The sequence below is a fragment of the Dendrobates tinctorius genome, unplaced genomic scaffold (assembly GCF_039654945.1).
Source record: "Dendrobates tinctorius isolate UK_male_01 unplaced genomic scaffold, ASM3965494v1 ptg000029l, whole genome shotgun sequence".
Classification (NCBI taxonomy): domain Eukaryota; kingdom Metazoa; phylum Chordata; class Amphibia; order Anura; family Dendrobatidae; genus Dendrobates; species Dendrobates tinctorius.
In genome coordinates, this window is record NW_027361697.1 from 36958732 (window position 1) to 36982204 (window position 23473).

General features: G+C 43.6%; 1 protein-coding gene and 1 long non-coding RNA gene across 2 annotated transcripts in view; one reads left to right on the forward strand and one right to left on the reverse strand.

Annotated features, from left to right (window-relative positions):
- The window catches only part of RGS5 (regulator of G protein signaling 5), a 173276-nt gene extending 152321 nt beyond the window's left edge, over positions 1-20955 (reverse strand). The window contains exon 1 of the mRNA XM_073571615.1: positions 20746-20955. Coding sequence (XP_073427716.1) covers positions 20746-20789 — 44 coding nt within the window. The 5' untranslated portion in view covers positions 20790-20955. The remainder of the gene's footprint in view (positions 1-20745) is intronic.
- Positions 1-23157, forward strand: part of LOC141085946 (uncharacterized) — a 111219-nt gene extending 88062 nt beyond the window's left edge. The window contains exons 4-5 of the long non-coding RNA XR_012231445.1: positions 8639-8868; positions 22560-23157. This is a non-coding gene — a long non-coding RNA (uncharacterized lncRNA). The remainder of the gene's footprint in view (positions 1-8638; positions 8869-22559) is intronic.
- The last annotated feature ends 316 nt before the right edge of the window (positions 23158-23473 follow it).

Consider the following 23473-nt stretch of genomic DNA (forward strand, 5'->3'; position numbering starts at 1 on the left):
GTCTCCAAAAATAATGGAAGCAACAGAGAATATCCTCATAAAGCAAATAAATGAAGCGGTAACTCAAGGAGAAGTCATTATTATGGGGGACTTCAATTACCCTGAAATACATTGGGGAACCGAAACCTGCAGTTCCAGCAAAGGTAATAGGCTTTTGACAACTATGAGAGACAATTACCTTTCACAACTGGTTCAGGACCCAACAAGCGGGGGGGCACTGCTAGACCTAATATTAACCAACAGGCCAGACCGCATATCAAATATAAGGGTTGAGGGTCACTTGGGTAATAGTGATCACAAAATAATAAGTTTTCAGGTGTCCTTTAATAAGATGTGTAGTAGAGGGGTTACAAGGACACTAAACTTCAGGAAAGCAAATTTCCAACGGATGAGAGATGATCTTGGTGCAATTAACTGGGACGATATCCTGAGACATAAAAATGCACAAATCAAATGGGAGACGTTTATTAGCATCCTGAATAGGACCTGTGTACAATATATACCGTATGGGAATAAACATGTTAGAAATAGGAGGAGACCACTATGGTTAAACAAAGCTGTAAGAGGAGCAATAAGTGACAAAAATATAGAATTTAGAGAATTAAAGCAAGTAGGTAGTGGTTAGGCATTAAATAAAGAAAATTAAATAAATTCTTTAAAAAGCAAATCAAGGCAGCAAAGATTGAGACAGAGAGACTCATTGCCAGAGAAAGTAAAAATAATCCCAAAATATTCTTTAAGTACATAAATAGTAAGAAACTAAAAAATGATAGTGTTAGCCCCTTTAAAAATAGTCTGGGCGAAATGTTGGATGAGGATGAGGAAAAAGCCAATATGCTAAATGACTTGTAAACCCATGTTGATATTGGGTCATGAGGTTATTCTTCTTCAGATACTCCAGTATAGTATCTCTTAGAAAACCCTCCAGGATTTTACCCACAGTTGAGGTTAAACTTACTGTTCTATAATTTCCAAGTTCAGTTTTTGTCCCCTTTTTGAATATTGGCACTACATTTGCCATATGCCAGTCCTGTGGTACAGACCCACTTATTATGGAACCTTTAAAGATTAAAAATAATGGTCTATCTATGACTGTACTTAATTCCTTCAGTACTCGGGGGTGTATCCCATCCGGGCCCAGGAATTTGTCAATTTTAGTGATTTTTAGACTCCGCCGTACTTCCTGCTGGGTTAAGCAGGTGACATTTAATGGAGAATTTTTATCACTGATCATGTTATCTGTCATGGGATTTTCTTGTGTAAATACTGTTGAAAAAAGTCATTTAGCATATTGGCTTTTTCCTCATCCTCATCTACCATTTCGCCCCGAGACTATTTTTAAAGGGGCCAACACTATCAGAAGGGTTATTAGGGAACTGGGGGGACTGCAATACCAAGACAGGTTATTATGGAACGCTCAGCAGGGCTGGGGAAACTCAGTACCGGGCCTTTCAGGCTCTTTTAAGGAGGAAAGTGTCACGGTGGAGATAGTGACCCGGTCAGTTGCCCTGGGTGTCCAATAAAGAAGATGGAAGTTCAAATGAGGGGGAAGATGGTGGGATAATTACTTGGGAAAAGGGAAATTGTGAGACCACCCGTGGTATTCGGCTAGGGTAGCCAATGCTGCGATGCAGTTCCACTGGGATGGTGTTAGAGCTGCCAAGATGGTGAAGCTCTCCACGGGCAGAGCTGTGTCCCAGGGCAGTTGAGATGAAACTGGTGAGCTGGTGACGGTGATGGTGAATGCAGTGTATGGCAGGCGAGTTGTAAATGACACCAAGGACACAGTTGGGTGCAGTTTCATGGTCTTTACTCACAGTTCCTGCATGCGGTAGCCCACTTAGTACTGTGTCCTCCGAGGGAGGGGTCCGGCAAACTCCCAGATAGATCAGGAACACCTTTTCAAGACTCCTCTTTGTGTTCACCTTTCTAGGCCACGTCGACTCTCTCTCTGCGCTGATCTCCTTACTCTCCTGTCCTGCGCCTTCAGAAGCAGTGTCCCCAATCCAGCAGCCTTGGATCTTGCCGGGCAACGTGGGTCAGGCCCCGGGTCCTTTACTCCCACAGATGCCTTTTTGAGGAAAGCTCATGGATTTGGCTGTCGCACTACAGTCACTACAGCCTCCGGCTTACTAGTTGAGCCTTGTTCGGTATACTCCGCTAGACTTGGGGGTCGGCTCCCTCACTCTGGCCTGGTCCTTCCTTCTATGAAAACGGGCACCACGGTTGGCTTTCGCACTACTCATGCCCCTAGGACCCCTTCTTTCCCACTTAGGAGCTTTCTTCCTTCTTAAAGGTATCTCTCTGACTCTACTCCCTCCATGTCCGTCCTGCTTATCAGCTGTCCTGCCACCAACTGACTGGATCTTCCAGAAAGATCCTTTACCTCAGGATTAACTCCGCCCACTCACTCCTCTGATTGGCTGTTCTAAATCACTCCACTTCCTAAGCTCCTCCCTTTCTACCTACCTTCCCCACTAACCCCCCAACACCCTTTCCTAGCCAGTCGGGGATGAGGCCATCCTCCCGAAGGGTACAACCAGCTGCCCTGACTAAATTAGTATGTGTTTGGTGTGAGTGTTAGGAGTCCTGGGTGGTGATCCCTCTTTACCTGAGGGTGGGATACCACACCTCTGGAAGAGGTGCAGTACCTCTGTGTCGACCGGACCCTCAGGGGCACCACATACCCCCCTCATTAAACACAGCACATCCACGGGTTGGAACAGAGTAGAAACAGATATTATGAGAAACATACAAAATTTTCAGTGATGCATCACAACAGGTATAACAGTCACCAAGTAACTTTCTTCCCTTTATGGGAGGCGCTTTTTCTTAAATGTTGCAAATAACTATTCTTTCTTAAATATATACCTTATAGACTTGAATTGGTAAAATACCATCTCTTCAATATAAATACTCTTATCAAATGTCAAAGATTCAACATTCAAATATAAACATTTATGTAACTCATTTGAATAAAACATTTTTCTTGCACAGTTCAGTCCATCCCTGACCGGGGTATTTTCCTTTGATGTGATGCGGGGGACTCGTCTGTAAACCCCCACGTAGGCCTTGGGCGGGCTACAAGGCATAGTTGATCTGTACTTTGTACCACGTTTTCGGCCTTGACAAACAGGTTTTTGTTCTGTGGCATTAAGGCACTTTCCAAAGGCCTGATGCAAAACCAAGATGGAGCACACTAAGAAGTGCTAACTATTTACATTAAAAGTTTTGATCACCCATAGTTCAGTGCCCCTATTGTCTCTGTAAAACCTTAAGAAATGTTAAGGAACACACCTAACCAGGACCATAAAACAAACCTAACCAGGTAACTTTATACATTTGTTTTAACACTTTACTCTTTTACTCAGACTTCTTTCATTCAGGGTAGCCTCCATTTTTGCTGCTCCCTGGCTGGGTGGGTTCATAGACACAGGTCACTGCGGGTGACACAAAGATTTTATGTTCAACGCATTCATGCACCATTAGGTTGTGTCCTGCAATTGGAGTTTTGGTCGCCTGGGACCTGGTGACATTTTTAACCCCTGGTACAGTTGACCCTAGCCTAGGTTCTTTGCCAGCAGGGGCAGCGGATCTGTTTTTCCTAACATTTAGGGCATATCAGCCCCGTCTTCCCAAGTGGCGGGTGTAGCTGACCTCATCCCCGGGATACAAATCCCAGTCCGGGTGTCCCTTGGGCAGACATGCCTCTACATCCCGCCGGGTTACGAATACATCATTCACCATTCCTGGCTTATGGATGAAGCCCCAGCCCAGTTGTAAGTTAAATTCAATCACCTTGCCTTGGTGTAGGGACCCCCGTCTCACACCTCTGCCCTCGCAGATCTGCTGTTTGGCCCTTTTGTCCTGCTCCTGCATCTCTTGTCGCCGAGCTGCACACTGCTTATCTTTCTCTACTTGTTCATATTCCTGATGGGCCTGATAGTTCTCCCAGCTAAGGACCTCGATCTGGGGTTCCTGTTCCTCTAAGGGGGCCTCCCCGGGGAACCCGATCAAATTGTTCCCCGGGTTTTTCCACTTGAAGGACACCTGCTGCGCCTGTACTGCTGGGGATATATTCTCAGGCTGCAGCATGCATCGTGGATTTTCCAATTCTGCTGCCCTGTCCCATGCTATGTTATAGTGACCCCATCCAGGCATGGGGGCTGCAGGGACAGGTAGGGGACCCAGCAGGGTGTCAGTAGACCCGTTACTTGGGTCAGTTTTAGCTTCCAGACCTGATGGTTGGACCGGCTCCGACTCCCTCTCCTCCACCGCGGTCAGTGTCAAGTCTTGGAGCTGTTGACTCACCCTCTGCTGGGCCATCACCTTCGCCTCCTTCCACGTAGCACGCCACTGCCAATGTCTCACTTGCCACCGCCATTACCGCTACTTTTTCTCTGCTCTTTCTCCTGCTTCGTTTTATCACTTCCCGGGGCGGGACTTCCTCTGCCCCCATGCTTGTCACTGCATGGCCAGGGGTGGGCCGTCCCTGCTGACGGACTCTTCTTCACCCCGGATCACGCAGGCAGTGGGCGGGCATCCTTTTCTCCTCACTCTCTCTGGCCACCACCACCGCTCTTCCCTCACAGCACGCGCACGCCTTGTCACTCTGTTATGGCGGTTTCTCTCTCAGCTAGCGCGCACTGTCTGTGACGCAGCAATCTAACCAGTGCTTGGTAACGGTGACACAGTAAACAATGGTGCAGTTATGGCGATCACTTATTAGCTTATGAAATTCTTATCATTTAACACAAATAACGCTCTACAGTATTACTGCAATAAATCTCTATTTACACTGAATAACTAAACTGCTGGTGTACTATACATGAAGGCTTCTGGAACTCACTATGTTGCGGTCTCTGGCACACAGTACCCAGCTTTTCCAGGCTCTAGGTACCCAGCTTTGCCAAGCTCAATGATTCTGTTTGTGACGCCAAAAATGGAATGCCCAGCAGGGCCGGGGAAACATGGTACGCGGCCTTTCAGGCTCTTTTAAGGAGGAAAGTGTCACGGTGGATATGGTGACCCAGTCCGTGGCCCTGGGTGTCCAATAAAGAAGATGGAATTTCAAATGAGGGGGAAGATGGTGGGATAATTAATTGGGAAAAGGGGAATCGTGACTTCACTCGTGGTATTCGGCTAGGGTAGCCAACGCTGCGATGCAGATCCACTGGGACGGTGTTAAAGCAGCCAAGATGGTGAAGCTCTCCACGGGCAGAGCTGTGTCCCAGGGCAGTTGAGATGGAACTGGAGAGCCGCTGACGGTGATGGTGAATGCAATGTATGGCAGGCGAGTTGAAAATGACATCAAGGACACAGTTGGGTGCTATTTCAAGGTCTTTACTCACAGTTCCTGCATGCGGTAGCCCACTTGGTACTGTGTCCTCTGAGGGAGGGGTCCGGCAAACTCCCAGGTAGATCAGGAACACCTTTTCAAGCCTCATCTTTGTGTTCACCTTTCTAGGCCACGTCGACTCTCTCTCTGCGCTGATCTCCTTACTCTCCTGTTCTGCGCCTTCAGAAGCAGTGTCCCCAATCCAGCAGCCTTGGACCTTGCCTGGCGACGTGGGTCAAGCCCTGGGGTCCTTTACTCCCACAACTGCCTTTTTGAGGAATGCTCGTGGATTTGGCTGTTGCACTACAGTCACTACAGCCTCTGGCTTACTAATTGAGCCTTATTTGGTATACTCCGCTAGACTTAGGGGCCGGCTCCCTCACTCTGGCCTGGGCCTTCCTTCTATGGATACGGGCCCCATGGTTGTCTTTCGCACAACTCGTGCCCCTAGGAACCCTTCTTTCCCACTTAGGAGCTTTCTTCCTTCTTAAAGGTATCTCTCTGACTCTACTCCCTCCATGTCCATCCTGCTTATCAGCTGTCCTGCCACCAACTGACTGGATCTTCCAGAAAGATCCTTTACCTCAGGCTTAACTCCACCCACTCACTCCTCTGATTGGCTGTTCTAAATCACTCCACTTCCTAAGCTCCTCCCCTTCTACCTACCTTCCCCACTAACCCCCCAACACCCTTTCCTAGCCAGTCTGGGATGAGGCCATCCTCCCGAAGGGTACACCCAGCTGCCCTGACTAAACTAGTGTGTGTTGGGTGCGAGTGTTAGGAGTCCTGTGTGGTGATCCCTCCTTACCTGAGGGTGGGATACCACACCTCTGGATTAGATGCAGTACCTCTGTGGCGACCGGACCCTCAGGGGCGCCACAATTACACTTGGGGTTATTTAGTTTGGAAAATCGAAGGCTTAGGGGTGATCTTATTACAATGTATAAATATATGCGGGGACAGTACAAAGACCTTTCTAACGATCTTTTTAGTCTTAGACCTGTGACGGGGACAAGGGGGCATTCTCTACGTCTGGAGGAAAGGAGGTTTAAGCATAATCACAGACACAGATTCTTTACTGTAAGAGCAGTGAGACTATGGAACTCTCTGCTGTATGATGTTGTAATGAGTGATTCACTACTAAAATTTATGAAGGGACTGGATGCCTTTCTTGAAAAGTATAATATTACAGGTTATATACACTAGTTTCCTTAATATTGCGTTGATCCAGGGAGCTAGTCTGATTGCCGTATGTGGAGTCGGGAAGGAATTTTTTTTCCCCTAAGTGAAGCTTACTGTTTGCCACATGGGGTTTTGTTTTGCCTTCCTCTGGATCAACATGTTAGGGCAGGTTAGGATAGGATATGGGTTGAGCTAGATGGACTTAAAGTCTCCCTTCAACCTTAATAACTATGTTACTATTAATGTCAATCCATTGACATCTATTCATAGATATCACATATATACCAATATCCATGCACTATGTATTGGGTTATTTTTGGATAAGGGACCTACTGTATATGATGTCCTTTGAAAGCTAGTGATATGAATACATTCCATTAATGACCAAGTATAAATTTGGGATCTAACATAAGCAACCCCAATGTTCATCACTGTGCTGTTACAGGTAAGTGTGTTAGACCATTGTGTTGAAGGTGCTCACAGAAGAGAAGACATACATGGTAAGCTATTGAGCAGTCCCGAGACTGGCTTTCTAAGTGGTTATTTGGCAACCCTAATATCAAGGGTCCTGGTCTGGTGAATATAGAGGAGGGTCCCTATTTATGTCATTAATTATTTCTTTGTCATTTTCTACATTAATTTTCCAGCAATTTGAGTTCTGCCCTTGATTTGCTTCTTTCCTTTAACGAAATCAAATAGTTGCATACTATGTGGTCATAAAAAGCAAAAATATTAAAAAAAATGCTTTCAGATATGGAAATCACACCACTAGGCGTTCCTTTCTACCTAACTTGCTGTCAAATGCCTGTTGTCAAGTGCAATCCACTTGCATCAGCAGTTTACATGAAGTCAGGAAGGGTATTTGGCTCTTTGCTAGTGCTCTCTTGTCTGTCAAACTGCATACAGACATTACAGAGAGACAGCTATTAAAGGGAATCTGTCACTTTATTTTTGGCCTATAAGATGTGGCCACAGCCATCAGGGGCTTATCTACAGCATTCTATAATGCTGTAGATAAGCCCCCGATGTAACCTGAAAGAGAAGAAAAACGAGTTATATCATACTTACCGGGGGCGTTGTCCGATGCGGTGGGTGTTGCGGTCCGGTCCAGCACCTCCCATCTTCTAGCGATGACGTCCTCCTTCTTACATATACACAGAATGGCTGACAGCACTCTCAGGAATAGAAGGATGCACGCTCACCATCCAAAGATCCAGTTGGACATCTGAAATCCCAGAAAAATGAAGAAGAGCAGCATCCAATCCAGGTGAAAAAATATAGAAATTTATTAAGCCATGAAAAAATGCGACGTTTCGACCATCAAATGGTCTTTTTCAAGCATGCTTGAAAAAGACCATTTGATGGTCGAAACGTCGCATTTTTTCATGGCTTAATAAATTTCTATATTTTTTCACCTGGATTGGATGCTGCTCTTCTTCATTTTTCTGGGTCCTCCTTCTTACTTCTGTCACGGCTCCTGCGCAGGCATACTTTATCTGCCCTGTTGAGGGCAGAGTAAAGTACTGCAGTGCACAGGCGCCGAACCTCTGTGACCTTTCCCGGCGCCTGCGAGCTGCTCTGCCCTCAATAGGGCAGATAAAATACGCCTGAGCAGAAGTAAGAAGGAGGACGTCATCACTAGAAGATGGGAGGTGCTGGACCGGACCGCGACACCCATCGGACCGGACCGGACCCCTGGATGAGTATCATATAACTCGTTTATATCTTTCAGGCTACATCGGGAGCTTATCTACAGCATTACAGAATGCTGTAGATAAGCCCCTGATGGCGGTGGCCGCTTCTGATAGGGCAAAAATTAGGTGACAGATTCCCTTTAATTGATGCTATGGAATATCAGTGGCAGGCAGAAAGTGAGGAAAATGAACTGCCAGTACCTATAGTGCTGCCAAAATATTTAACAAAGGGGAATCACCAGTCAATAAAGTGCATTGGAAGTTATTGAGCATGAGAATTAGGACAGTTTCTTGACGTATGAAAGTGTTATGTGCAACAAAAGCAGCATTAACTGTGGGAAACAGGCAGCAGCAAGGCTTTTCTCCAAGTTTTAAGCGAAATGATAGGTATGCGAAGATTTTGCTTCTGTTCTTTTTCTTTAAGGCAGAAATACAGATGAAAGTTAAGAACAACCTCTCTAGATGCAGAGTCGTAACACTGTCTGAAGCGGGATGATATCCACAATGCCCCAGCTCTGCATTCATCCAGGATAAAGAATGGAAATATTATTTGGCTCTCTAATTCTAACAGATGTATCACCTTACAGAAATAAAATGCTTTGTGATTCTAAAAACACCTCCTGGATTGGTTAATGGCCTTCAAACTTTGCCCAGGTGATAATAATTCTGCAAATCTCAGTTCAATATTATGTCGTGAATACAAAAATTAATATGAATTTAACACCATAGGTTTACATCAGCACAAAGACTAAATCAAAACACTGGGGCCGATCTGTAGTGGTTCCAAAAAGCAAAGGAGTAAGAAGCAGACAAACAAATTTTTCTTAGAATTGTATTCCAAGAATGTTTCCATTGTGAATAGTTAAAGGTTCTCCTGCTGCTTAGAGTTGATTCCTCCACACATTTAAGCAACAACACATAGGGAGAGAGTGATGTTTGCCATTATCATATTAAAAAACTGCAAAAATTTCTATTTTTGTTACTTATGCTGAGATTGTTGGGTGTATTTTATTTAAAGGAAATCTGTCACTAAGTTTTTTCTACCTAATCGCATGACAGCATAATGTAAAGACAGGGACTTTGATTCCAGCGATGTGTCACTTATTGGCCTGTTTGCTTTAGTTTTTATACAATTATTGCTTTATCAGCAGGAGATTATCACCAGATGACTAGTAAACCTGCTGCCATGTAGTCCAGCCAAGCCTGCAACACTGATTGGCAGCTTTCTGCCTATATACAGCATGCACAGAAATCTACCAATCAGTGGTGTGGGCGGGGTTATACAGAGCTCGGCATACAGAGAACTGGGAGATGTACAGCAGAGAAAAGTGATTATATGAAAATTACAGCACACAGCAAAATAAGTGACACATCACTGGAATCAGAGTCTATGTGCCTATATTTTGCTGCTCTCAGATGGGACAGCGAAAACCTGGTGTTAGATTCTTTTTAAAGCGATAGTTCAATGACAATTTCACAGCACTGTGCCCATAAAAAAATAAAAAAAACATGATAAACTGCAGACATGGAATCAAATGCAAAAAATATTTAGGGAGATGGTAAAATGAGTTTTAAACAAGCCATACTGCCGAAAAGGTAATCATGCAATAACAGTGACCTCCATTAACAGTTCGCTGTGCCCCTACTGCAGGACATGGTGCCCTTATTAACACTAAGGCCGGGGTCACACTTCCGAGTGTGATGCAAAAAACTTGCGCGAGTCCCTTTCATCAATACCTGTCATAGAAAGACATGCAGCCGCACACTCCGGTCCCAAGTGCCGCCAGCAAGTGGCGGGCATTGATGTGAGAGACTTGCGCGAGTTTCTCGCATCACTCTCACTAGTGTGAGCATGGCCTAAACCAGAGAGTATTACCAGAACAAGCCTGAGAATAACCCATTATCAGTGCAAGAAAAAAGGAAAACACCCCCATTAACAGTGCCATTCAATAATTTGTCACAATTGCATTAACTAGATTACCCCTATTAACAGTCATATTTGGCCCAGTGCCCGTTAGCAGTAGATTACCCCTATTAACAGTGCAGCTTCCTTTTCAGAAGAGCACTAGGAAGCACGAATAGTAAGAAACTTGACCATAGGGACCGTGTTGAATTTTTTTGCTTTTCATCTATTAAAAAATTTTACATTTCAAACACACAAAAGAGATTGAAAGAAACATACATCATACATCAATCAAGGTTCAATCTTCCAGATCTCTTGCCATTTGGACCACCAAAATGTTCTAGGGTGATTGGTGATATCTTATTTTGGCACAGAAGAACATTGGTGGTCTGGGTCTTGTGGGCAAAATACAGACTTAAAATGTTTTGTGTTATGTCAAAGCTGTTTAAGATTAGATATCAGTGTCATTTTCTGTGATTTAATATAAAAAGTCATTAGCAAATCTGCTTATCTAAAAATGTCAATATTCCCTTTTTTTTTTTTTTAAAGGATCCATAGCTTACGCTAGTAATTGCTTATAATGTGATATCGGACTTGCTTTATGATATGATTATAAAGAACTGCAGGGGGTTTATGTTGTGCATCCATAATTGGGATTATAAAATACAGGCAAACTAAGATTGAGTTACACGGGGAGATTTCTGCCAGTAACGAGCTGATTGGCGATCATTAATACAGTTTTCATATTGTTGACAGCACGTTCTCTGCTTACATTATTTAGCAACAGTGAATTTTCCAATGAGCCAAACTAAGAGCATTTGCTTTTTTAGCTGATTGCTGCTTGTAAGTGATGAGTGAGCGTGCTCTGATAAAGTGAAATATGAGCATGCTCGGGTGCTAACCAAATGACTTCGGTGTGCTCAAATAATATGTTCGAGTCTCCGCGGCTGCATGTCTCGGCTGTTCTGACAACCGCAACACATGGAGGGATTACCTAACAAACAGGCAATACATACAAATGTTGTGGCCATCGAACAGTCATGAGACATGCAGCTGCAGGGACTCGAACATATTTTTCAAGCACACCGAAGACAATCGGTTAGCACCTGAGCATGGTCGGATAGCGCCTTATCCGAGCACATTCGCTCATTACTACTGCTTGTGAACATGGGCCACATGGTTGTTCAAATCAATTCATTTGTTATGGCCTTCAGCCTTTGTGAAAGTGGCCTACAGGTTTGATAGAATCTATATATATAAAGCTGAGTGTATGTATGTGTATGTGTATCAAGCCACGCCCACTCCACATAGCCCCACCTACTGGCAGCTGGAGAGCAGGGTTGCAGATGGAAAGTGCAAGACGTGGGTGAAGAGCGGAGCTGTGAGGGAGAGAGCGGGACATGAATGGAGAGCGGAGCTGCGGAGGGATAGAGCGGGACGGTGCGTGAAGAGCGGGGCTGCAGAGGGAGAGAGTGGGACATGGTGGGAGAGCAGAACTGCAGAGGGATAGAGTGGAACAGCGCATGGAGAGAGCAGGGCTGTGGAGGGAGAGAGCAGGGCTATGGAGGGAGAACGTGATGGCGGGTGGAGAGTGGGGCTGTTAAGGGAGAGAGCGGGACGTGGGTGGAGAGCTGGACTGCTGAGGGAGAGAGTGGGACGGCCATTAGAGACGGGCTGCAGAGGGAGAGAGCGGGACAGTGAGTGGAGAGTGGGGCTGGAGAGGGAGAGAGCGGGACAGCCAGTGGAGAGGGGGGCTGCTGAGGGAGAGTGAGGGACGGCCAGTGGAGATGGGGGCTGCTGAGGGAGAGTGGGGCTGTGGAGGGAGAATGTGGAACAGCGATTGGAGAGTGGGGCTGCGGAAGGAGAGAGCGTGATGATGGATGGAGAGCTGGGCTGTGAAGGGAGACAGTGGGGCTGCAGAGTGAAAGCGGGGCTGCTAAGGGAGAGAGCGGGATGGCCAGTGGAGATAGGGGCTGCAGAGGGAGAGAGCGGGATGGTGGATGGAGAGCGGGGCAGCTCAGGGAGAATGCGCAACAGCGGGTGGAGAGCTGGGCTTCGGAGGGAGAGAGTGAGACAACGAGTGGAGTGCAGGGCTGCGGAGGGAGAGAGCAGGATGGCAGTAAGTTACTATGCCCAGGCAATTCTGGGCTCTTCAGCTAGTATGTCATAAAAAAACACAGATGTTCACATCAGGTCACCAGTTCAGGTAATAAATCATTGATCAGTGTGTTGCATGAAAAAGACCTTGGGCCGACTCCCAGGTTAACAATACGTGAAGGAAAATGGGGTACTCCAGCTCCCATAAAAAAAACTATCTATGAAAACATCTTTTATTGATATGCTCTAAAAAGTTAGAAAGTTAAAACAGAAATGCTTGGCCTATGCGTGTCGTTAAAAGCTCTTAATCATAGCCAAGAGGTAGGAAAAGTGTTTCCATTTTCAACCTCAACATTTTTAGAGAATATCAATAAAAGATGCTTTTATACATATTTTTGACATAATATGTACCTGACATAAAAAGTAAATTTCAACAGTATAGGCATTTAGATCCCGATTCATCAAGACCATGATTGTTCATACTAGTCTTGATGAGGGGCATTGCTGGAATCAGGAGGACCTGATTCATTAAGAGGTACATGCCTCTTAATGAATTAGGTGAGTCTGAAAAGTGATGTGCGCCCCTGTGCAGCTCACCACAAATCTTATTACAATCAAGGACCTAATGAATTAGATTAGCAGGTGTCAACACATCCCGTGGCTCCCCTGTCCCGCCATATCTCTGTCAATTTTGACCGAGATGGCCAAAACTGGCATGAAAGTGACAAATGTTGCAACATTTTTGTGCAAATTCAAAGCAGTTTAAGCCAGATTTCTGCTATAAATTTCTTTCATAATTCTGGCGTAATCACTTTGATGAATCGGACCGAATTTTAATAAGGATTATAGTTATGTAATTCTCTAATATTATCACCAGTGGCCTCAATTAAGGGACAAAACTTCTTATGAAATATTACCTTATGTACAAAACCACTACAATAGTCTACCTGTTACTGTGCGGTATAACGCCCTAGTGTTCTACCTGAATAGCTCTATAGAGTAATTTATACCGGCTGCCAAAGGAAATCTTGGGAAATCTGGCGGTAGTTTGTCTGTAACTCATCGTTATAAATGTCCACGATGTTGTAGATATTGTTTTCCATAGCTTTATTTTTCCATTACACAGCAACGCACCTTGGGGTGGTTTTTACTTTCTATTATTACCTTTTACCTGTTCTTTTTGTCCTATAGTTATAAGACTCAATTCGTGCCATGTCGGTGTTGCACTCAGTGATGAAGGCAAAATCTCATGAAGTATACACTGGACATTAGTACCCAAAAGTAGGTCATCACTGTGTCCTTTCACCAAACGTTTGGCCAGTATGTGTCACCATACTGCATCCATGATTGTATGGAAACGCCAAGTCCAATATCCTCTCAATACTCTATTGTATAGTGTAAAGTATGACGATGTGCCGCACAGAATCCTTCTTATTTAGTGGGAATGACTGGCAGACGTGTACAACCGTATAGTCGTACAGTTGTCTGTCCGGTGCTCTGGTGTATATGGTGGACAACTGATCCACAGATGGTCTCGGAGAAGGTCATTGCCACATGTGGTGGTTAAAAAATGTATTTCCACCATTTCTTGCCTTATGTTACAAATTACAATATAATTTAGATATAAGATACATAGGTATAATTATCATAGTGTCCATCTTATGGGAAGTCATTAAACGGGCAACTATATTCTGTATCTACTCAAGTGTTGCCTTTGTTGGAAATATGTATGGGTATAGGTTTGGCAAAGCACAAATATAAGGTTTCTCACTGACATATAGTTTATGGCCCCAATACCGGACTGTCTAAAGGTTACGTTATTCATATGGATGATGAAATGGACCTGTTTTATGGCCATGAAAACACAGGTGTAATATGGGTCCATTTTGGCGTTTGTATTACCGACTCAGATCCTGACCCAAACACAGGTCTGATCACGTCTGTCCATTTGGCAGTAGACGTTCTCTAACTGTATGATTCGATATTGTACTTGGGAGCGGTAGGTAGACGGCTATATAGTGACACCTTGAAGACTATTGAAATATTCCTTCGAGTGCAGAAAGCTGTGTAAAATGCGATGGTTAATCTTTACAGAATATATTGGTGCTTTCGTATTAATGTCCGCATGATTGAGAATTCACCTGAGTGCAATAAGAATGGAAATATAGAAGATTTTAAACCGAATGCGTTGTTTGATTTGAGAAATATCAGAGCTGTTCTGGCTTGATACTAATCCGTGAACCACACCAACCAATCAGTTCAGAGCATTTCATTGATTTACACTGGATGAAAATGTAACAAAGCCACCAGAGAATGAAACGTGCATGTATGTAAGTCAGGCTTAGGGCAGAGACCAGTGGCGTAGCAACTGTTTGTGGCGCCCGGGGCGGTCGAAAAATTTGCCGCCCCTTTGGTCGTTGCTATAGCTGACTCCCAAGTGTGTATACGGGTATATAGCTTTTGTAGACTACTGCCAGGTGTGTATATAGCTTCTATAGGTGGCTCCCAGGTGAGTATATAGGGGTATATAGCATATATAGGTGTTCCCAGGGGTGTATACTTGTATATAGTTTCGATAGGTGGCTTCCAGGTGTATACAGGTGTATATAGCTTCTATATAAGGCTCACTGGTGCCCTCCATGACTTGTGTACATGACTGGCTTACAAGACTGACATAAATGATTCGTATACATGACTGGCGTAAATGACTGGCATACATGTCTGTCTTTCATGACTGTCTTTCATGATGGGCCCACATGACTGGCGTACTTCTGGCATACATGATTGTCGTACATGACTGGCTTACATGACTGGCGTACATGACTGTCGTACATGACATGACTGGCTTACATTACATGACTGGCGTACATGACTGGCGTACATGACATGACTGGCTTACATGACATGACTGGCTTACATGACATGACTGGCTTACATGACTGGCTTACATGACATGACTGGCGTACATGACTGGCTTACATGACATGACTGGCTTACATGACTGGCTTACATGACATGACTAGCTTACATGACATGACTGGCTTACATGACATGACTGGCGTACATGACTGGCTTACATGACATGACTGGCTTACATGACTGGCTTACATGACATGACTGGCTTACATGACATGACTGGCTTACATGACATGACTGGCTTACATGACTGGCTTACATGACATGACTGGCTTACATGACTGGCTTACATGACATGACTGGCATATATGATGGCTTACATGACTGGCGAATATGACAGGCGTGCCGCCGCCACGTACGTGACTGGTGGAGGCCAGAGCAGTTGAAAAGTTGTGGCATTTTTTTAGGACGCTAATATCTGCTCTTGATGGAGGCGTTTGTATCCAGCACTGACTACAGTCTACATTACAGCTGGAGTAGTAGAAGACGCCAATCTCCAACGATGCTGAAGTTGGTTTCTTATTCGTTCAGTTTCTTATTCGGCTATTTTTTATTTTCTGTTTTTTTCAGGTTTTTCAATAAAAATAAAACATTCTAAGTATATAATAATATGCAATCATGTGTCCTTTTGTGAATACACTTAAAAACAGATAAAAAAAATTAGAAGGCTGGCACAAAAATGGGCATCAAAGTGGGCACTGAGGTATGGTATTGAAGGGGTTAAATGGCTTTGTGCCACTGATCTGACACCTGATTTACATACCTTGTGATGCCACACATCACGTTCATGTTAATCCAGCCTGGCACAAATGGGTTATGGGCATCAAAACTGCCATCAAAGTGGGCAGAGAACCAATTTTCACACATGTGAATAAGTAACAGCTAAATTTAAGGGGTTAAACGGCTTTGGGCCACTGATCGTAACCTGATATACATACCTAGTGATGCCCCACATGAAATTCATGTCACTCCAGCCTGGCACAAATGGGTTCTGGGCATCAGAACTTTGATGCCAGTTCAGGTGTTAGATCAGTGGCCCAAAGCCATTTAACCCCTTCAAAATAGCTGTTACTTATTCAAATCTGTGAAAATGGGCAAATTGCCCACTTTGATGCCAGGTCTGATGCCCATAACCCATTTGTGCCAGGCTGGATTAACATGAACGTGATGTGGGGCATCAGTAGGTATGTAAATCAGGTGTCAGATCAGTGGCACAAAGCCTTTTAACCCCTTCAATACCATACCTCAGTGCCCACTTTGATGCCCATTTTTGTGCCAGTCTTCTAATTTTTTTTTTATCTGTTTTTAAGTGTATTCACAAAAGGACACATGATTGCATATTTATTATATACTTTTATTTTTATTGAAAAACCTGAAAAAAATAAAAAATAGCCAAATAAGAAACTGCCGAATAAGAAACCAACTTCAGCATTGTCAGACTCCAGGACTCAAGGCCTGAGGCTGTCAGGGTTGACCGGGCGGTGTGTGTGGCAGACCGCAGGCAGATCACGTGTCTTCCCTCGTCCTCCCCTCACAGATATCAAGGGCAACCCGGCAGCGCTTCCCACCGTCCCCCGGGCCTCACTCACCGGCTCCTGTGTCCCGGGATCCGCTCTGAGTCCTGCTGCGTCACTGTCTCAGCGCGAACACCTCCTCCAGGAGCGGACGGGTCTCTGAGTGCGCCCGCCGCCCAGCAACGGCTCAGGAGTGGACAGCAGCCGAGGCTCCAGTCCAGCAAGCCAGGTAGTAGAAGAATTTGAAAGCGCCTGCACTGTGCGCCTCCGCGGAGTCCGCACTGTTCTCCCACAGGCCACAGAGGAGAGGACTTGCTGCTGCTGCCACGCCGCCCCCACACACGTGCCGCCTGGGGCGGACCGCCCCCCCGCCCCCCCCACGCTACGCCACTGGCAGAGACCTACTGCCGTATAACCTGTGCGAGAATCGCATGACACTGCACGGACTGGCCTGCCACCTCTCCTGACCTGAGCAAGACAGCATGATGGATTACTATGCAGCTGTCAAGCTCAGGTCAGGAGAGCCGACAACCAGTACGAGGTTTACGATGCGATTTTCGCACGAGAAATACTTACGGCAGTCTGTCTCTGCCCTTACACTGAGCCTAGAAAAAAAAGGTCTAAGGCTGGTTTCACACTTGCGTTTTTTTTCGCGGTATTTTAGCGCTAAAAAACGCATGCGTTTTTTTTTCCTATACTTTGCATGGGATGCACTTATGTGCGCATACACATGCGTTTGTATGCGTTTTTCCGCGCATGCGTTTTTTTGCGGTATGCGCTCGGGCGCACAAAATGCATCCTGTTGCATTTTTTGGGCGTCCGACTTGCCTCAAAAAAACGCATGCGCGCGCAATGCGTTTTTTTACAGCAAGACACCCATTATAAGTCTATGGGTGCGCATATGTGCGCATTGGCATGCTTATGTATGCGTTTTTTTGCGCATGCGTTTTTTTTTACCATTAGTTGGACAATGGAATTTAGGGGTTTGGGTTAGAGTTAGGGTTAGTTAAGGGGGTTTAGGGCTAGGGTTAGGGTTAGCTAGGGTTTAGGGTTAGGGTTAGTATGGTTTGGTTAAGGGTTAGGGTCAGGGTTAGGGTTAGTATGGTTTGGTTAAGGGTTAGGGTTAGGGTTAGGGTTAGGGTTAGGGTCAGGGTTAGGGTCAGGGTTAGGGTTAGGGTTAGGGTCAGGGTTAGGGTTAGGGTTAGGGTTAGTAAAGTCATGGTTTGGGTTAGTGTGAGGGGCCACCTAATGTTGGAAAAAAACGCAAACGTGGTAAAAACGCACTAAAAACGCATACAAACGCATAAAAACGCTGCGTTTTTTTCATGCATGCTCATAAAAATGCTTGAAAAAAAGCGCAGCATTTGTATGCGTTTGTATGCGTTTTTTCAATGCGTTTTTTTGCGGGAAAAACGCGCTGCAAAAAAAAGCAAGTGTGAAATTAGCCTAATTTATAGGATGTAGCAGAATGGATTAATAAATCCAAATTCACTGAACCCTGTAATTACCTGGAGCAAAGTCACAGATTTACATGGAATTAACATACAAAACTGACAAAATGAAAAAACCCTGCTATAATTAAATAAGTAACAAGCAAAAGTGCATTTAAATCATACAGAGTTCTTAGTAATTTGTATTTGATCAAACATAGCATAAAAGCCGTCCCACCATCGACAAGGTGACTCTGTGGTCGGGGCGGTCCTACACTGTGTAGCATTAATAACCTTATCATGTGACACATGACACATGATAAGGTTATTAATACTAGACAGTGTAGGACCGCCCCGACCACAGAGTCACCTTGTCGATGGTGGGACGGCTTTTATGCTATGTTTGATCAAATACAGTATTACTAAGAACTCTGTATGATTTAAATGCACTTTTGCTTTTTACTTATTTAATTATAGCAGGGTTTTTTTCATTTTGTCTTTTGTAGGTTTTGGATGCTTTTTGACCATGTGAATATGCATTTATATGCTGCATGTGTACCAACTCAAACTAAGCTCAATTTTTGTGTTTTTACATGGAATTAAAACTGCAATTTCCACGGGGAATAAATGTACATTTTTACAGACTAAACGCTTTGTCCCCTTTTCACACATTTAGATGTAGCAGAGCTGTATTTATAACTGAAATAATTTATTTATAGGACCAGTTTATCACTGAGGTCGGCAGTTCTATCACAAGAAAGCAGTACGCAACACTATTGTTATTCTTACAGTGAAAGCGATGGAACGAATAAGAAAACCCCGATGAACCCTGGTACAAGTGTGTGTATATATATTTACAGGTAGCTACTACTCTAACTTTATGTATGGGTAGTAAAATAGGTCAGCTCTCGGGTATTCATCTTTGATATGGAAAAATGCAAATATATATGAACAAAACATTATATATAAACTGTATATATATATATATACTGTTTTCCATACCGAAAATGAATACCCGAGAGCTGACCTTTCTTTTATTACCCATACATAAAGTTGGAAGAGACGCAGATGCTCATGTTTAATATTACACGTCCCACCAGTCCTCTGCTGTTAGTGGAACTTGAATAAATAATTTTCTTGGGTTTTTATCAAGATGTGATAATGGGTCATGAGATTTGGATAAAGCAAACCAGAGAATAACGCAACATCTAAGCATCATACCCATGTTATCCACAATGGCCCATCACTGGACATCGTCTCCCCTGGGCTGGAATACATTTACTTTAAGGGCAAATTCTACCGTAAAGGATCATTCCTATGTTTTCTTCCATATTACGGATGCAATGTCTCGTACGTGTCCCGGTTAGGTTAGGACTTGCGGTCGTAATACGGAAGACAGAATATGATTGCTACCCAAGTCCTAAGAACTGGTCCTTAAGGGTACGTGCAAACGCTGGGTAAAATTTCTACATCTCTTGGCATGAGAAACTCAGCTGCAAAAACGTGCATTTTTGCCGCCTTTTTGGTGCATTTTTACCCCGCGTTTTTGCCCCGCATGACACTTCAGGTTTCTCATTCACTTTGCAGGCATCAGAATTTCCCACAAATCCACGCAGAAAAAACCCAACAGAAACGCACCCAATATGCACCGTGTGCACACAGCCTATCTATAGGTGAAAGTTTTTGCTGAGCTCTAACGACAACAGAAATACAACAGCAACATTTAAATATAATATTTCACGCTTAAAGTAATAGTAGTGCTAAAATGATACAACAGATCTGAATTTGCATTGTTTCTTTATTGGGGACTAGATGCTCTTTGAGTTAAAAAAAAAAAGAAAAAAAAATACCTGAAGTCCTATGTAAAACTATCTTTGTACCGTGTTAGCCAGTAGATAGAAAAATATTCAGGATTGAGAGTCCTCAGTAGTTGATACCTTTTAATGGCTAACTGAAAAGATGGTAATACATTGCAAGCTTTCGAGACTACTCAGGTCTCTTCATCAGGCTAGACTAATACAAAATCTGAAGTCACATATTTATGCACAATACAGCCTAGAAAAAATGCAATAGATAAGACAAGTGACGTGAAGCAGAACTATCAATATGGGAGAGGGAGAAACATAAATATAAACATTGGACCAGTTCATAGATAAGGAGTCTGGATGTTTTATGGTCCTCTGATTGGGGTCTAGTTCTGTGTTGCCCTGCAAGGCAATTTCCTTTTAAAACCTTGCAGGGCAACACAGAACTAGACCCCAATCAGAGGACCATAAAACATCCAGACTCCTTATCTATGAACTGGTCCAATGTTTATATTTATGTTTCTCCCTCTCCCATATTGATAGTTCTGCTTCACGTCACTTGTCTTATCTATTGCATTTTTTCTAGGCTGTATTGTGCATAAATATGTGACTTCAGATTTTGTATTAGTCTAGCCTGATGAAGAGACCTGAGTAGTCTCGAAAGCTTGCAATGTATTACCATCTTTTCAGTTAGCCATTAAAAGGTATCAACTACTGAGGACTCTCAATCCTGAATATTTTTCTATGTAAAACTACACACTCCAATAATATGTTGCAGATCATACAAATCTAGGTACCATGTACCCATCACCCTGAGTCTGTCATACCCAGTAACCCCATATTCTAGCACATCCCAGGTCTCTCACCTCTCCAGGCAGGTATGGGGCAGAGCTGCTAATCCTTTACACATTTTGGCTTCCGGAAAGTGAGTCTGGTCCTGGAAAAGTAACAGAGGAAATCTTCTTTCTTAAAAGTAGCAGCTGATTTTTGTCAGGCAGCTGTTTCTGGCTTTCTGCTTCTCTCTGGCAGTCTGGTGAGGTTTCGACAGAAGCACTCTCTACTTCTCTCACTCTGAAACAGTCTCTTACTAGCAGAAGTATATAGAGGATTAACCCTGGAAGAGAGCCAGCCCCTCATCCAATGACATCCTCCCGTACAGCGCAGGCTGCACCACACTCAAATCTTGGCTTTCCTCAGGGTTTGAGGGGCTGCAGACCCTGGAAGGAGGAGAAGGTGGATGGATTCTTCTAATACACAATTTGACATCACACTAAAAAGATTTATTTCAAAATTAGGTATTTTAGTTTTAGTCGTGTCTTATTATTTTTTGCGCGGCAATATTAATAATATTTTTACTTAGCTAACATTATAATCTGTTGCAGTATTTTACAACTCTGGAGTTTGTTCTGAAAACTACTTGATAACTTTGGTTGGACCATGGCAGGTCTCAGACTGAAAACTTTTGTGCGACTTGTCGAGAACTTGCCGTTCTCGACCCAAGACAAATCACTGAAATGTTGTACGGCGCATGAGATTCACATACATCAAGGTTGCAAACTCGTGCGTGACTTGTGACCAACAATCCAACACAACAACGTTGACAAAAATTAATAAAAATAATGTCGCAATGCAACACTGCAATCTTCATGACATGAGACGCATGGCATTGCTTAGACATAGGCTTTATAAGTAGAGTTGAGGAAATGTTTGAAAATTCGGTTCCGATTACGATCGGCGGTGAATATTATTTTTGCAATATTCACCGAACACAGCCGAACGTCATTGGAGTCAATGGGAGTGGAAATAAACTAATATGTTAAGAACCGATCATCATATGTAAATTCGGCACGAACAGGGTGCCAATATGGCAAATTCAGATCTGGTGACCGATTCCAAACATATTCCCTCAACTCTATTTATAAGCAACTTTTTGTGGCATATTTGATTTTTAGACCTTATACTGATCTAAAGAACTGGGCTGCCCTGTTCAGTTATGTTCACACTGAGCTGTTGAGTTTCCAGAGCAGATACACTCAAAAATACTTACCAAAAAGCACTAGGAAAACTTTGCTAGAGTCGCCCTACTCATTTTTAGGTGAAATCCACTTTTATGAGTTTTCTAAGCATTATTTTTCCTGAGGTTTTTTTTTAAACGCCTGGGGGATTAAAAAAAAAGGTGCATGTCATATCTTTGAGGAAGATCTTGATGGAATCTGCTCCAAACTAGGCACTGTCTAATCAAGAAAGCTACAGAAAATGCTCAAAGGGGATATCCAGGACTTAAAAAAGTGCCTAAGTACTAACAGGCAGGTAGATGCTACCTACCTACCTGCCCGTTGTGCTCTCCGCTGCTCTCCTCTCTAACACATCATGAGCACTTAAAGGGGGTTTCCACTTTCAGGAACATGTACTCTAAGTGCTCTTAAATATCAAACAGAGAAGGTGATCACACTCCCTTCGGCTCCCTGTTACTGCTCGAGTCTCGCTGTTTTGGCTGCAGCGGTGATGTCACATCCATAGCTGCATTACCGTTGCAGCTAATCACCAAGCTCAGTGGTTGTGTCAAGGTACTGTAGGGTATTTTAAATTGGTTGGGGTCCATTTTATTGAAAGTGAAAACGTTCTTTAGAAGTTAAGGAAGAAACATAAAATTCATGTAAACCATTTTCATTTCTTCTAGACTTGAAGTGAGAGTGAATATTCTGCAAAGAGCAGAAAAACAATGTTTCTTCCTGTTCGGACGGATGATAAGCCTGCAGCCGATCTGTAAGCCGCCATTTAAAGTAAGAAAAACTTGTCACAATTTCTTCTGCCGAATGACAAACTCAACTCTGCTACTTCTGGGAAACTCAACTTAGCTGCAGCTGTAGAAAGAAAACTGCCATTACACACTGGAAAGACGCATTATTTTGTAATTGCTCAGCAAATGTGCATCATCAGATTTAGTCAGGCCCATCTACGTTGGCGTTGTAAATTAGGATGTTTGTCCTGGTGGGGTGTACTTATTTAGTGCTGACAGCCTACCTAATCTTACAGTATGGGCGTCACTTATAGGCTGTAAGCCAGACTGCACTGCATGTGTGTGATCAGTGCCCTATACAGGCATTATCTGTATGCAATCACTCCCAACATGAATTGGCAGGTTGTGAGTGGTTGTTCATCATCATTTTGCATCTGTATGTTTATTAAGGGGGTCTGCTGGATCCAGTAAGTGCATTAGTTTCTGTAATCTGGGCAGGTAAATAAAGCTCTCTACCCAGTTGAATTTACACATATAAATCTTGGGAAACTATTTTTTCCTTGTATTCAAAGACCCATAAAATCAATGCTCTATTTAATGATTAAGTGATGAATCAAAGTTGTATCAAACGTCACTGTTTCCTAATATTTGTAGACATTACATGACCTCACTGTATGAGATTTGTTGTGGCAACATATCCAAAGTATTCATTATGAAGGTGTGCTAATATCACAATGTGTAACAAGCATCACTATGCAAGTGGTAACACAATAAAGGAGGAGAAAAACAGAAACTAAGTATCCAGCCCAAAATACCGGAACCTGGACACGTGTAGCTCTTCGGATATGGGATAC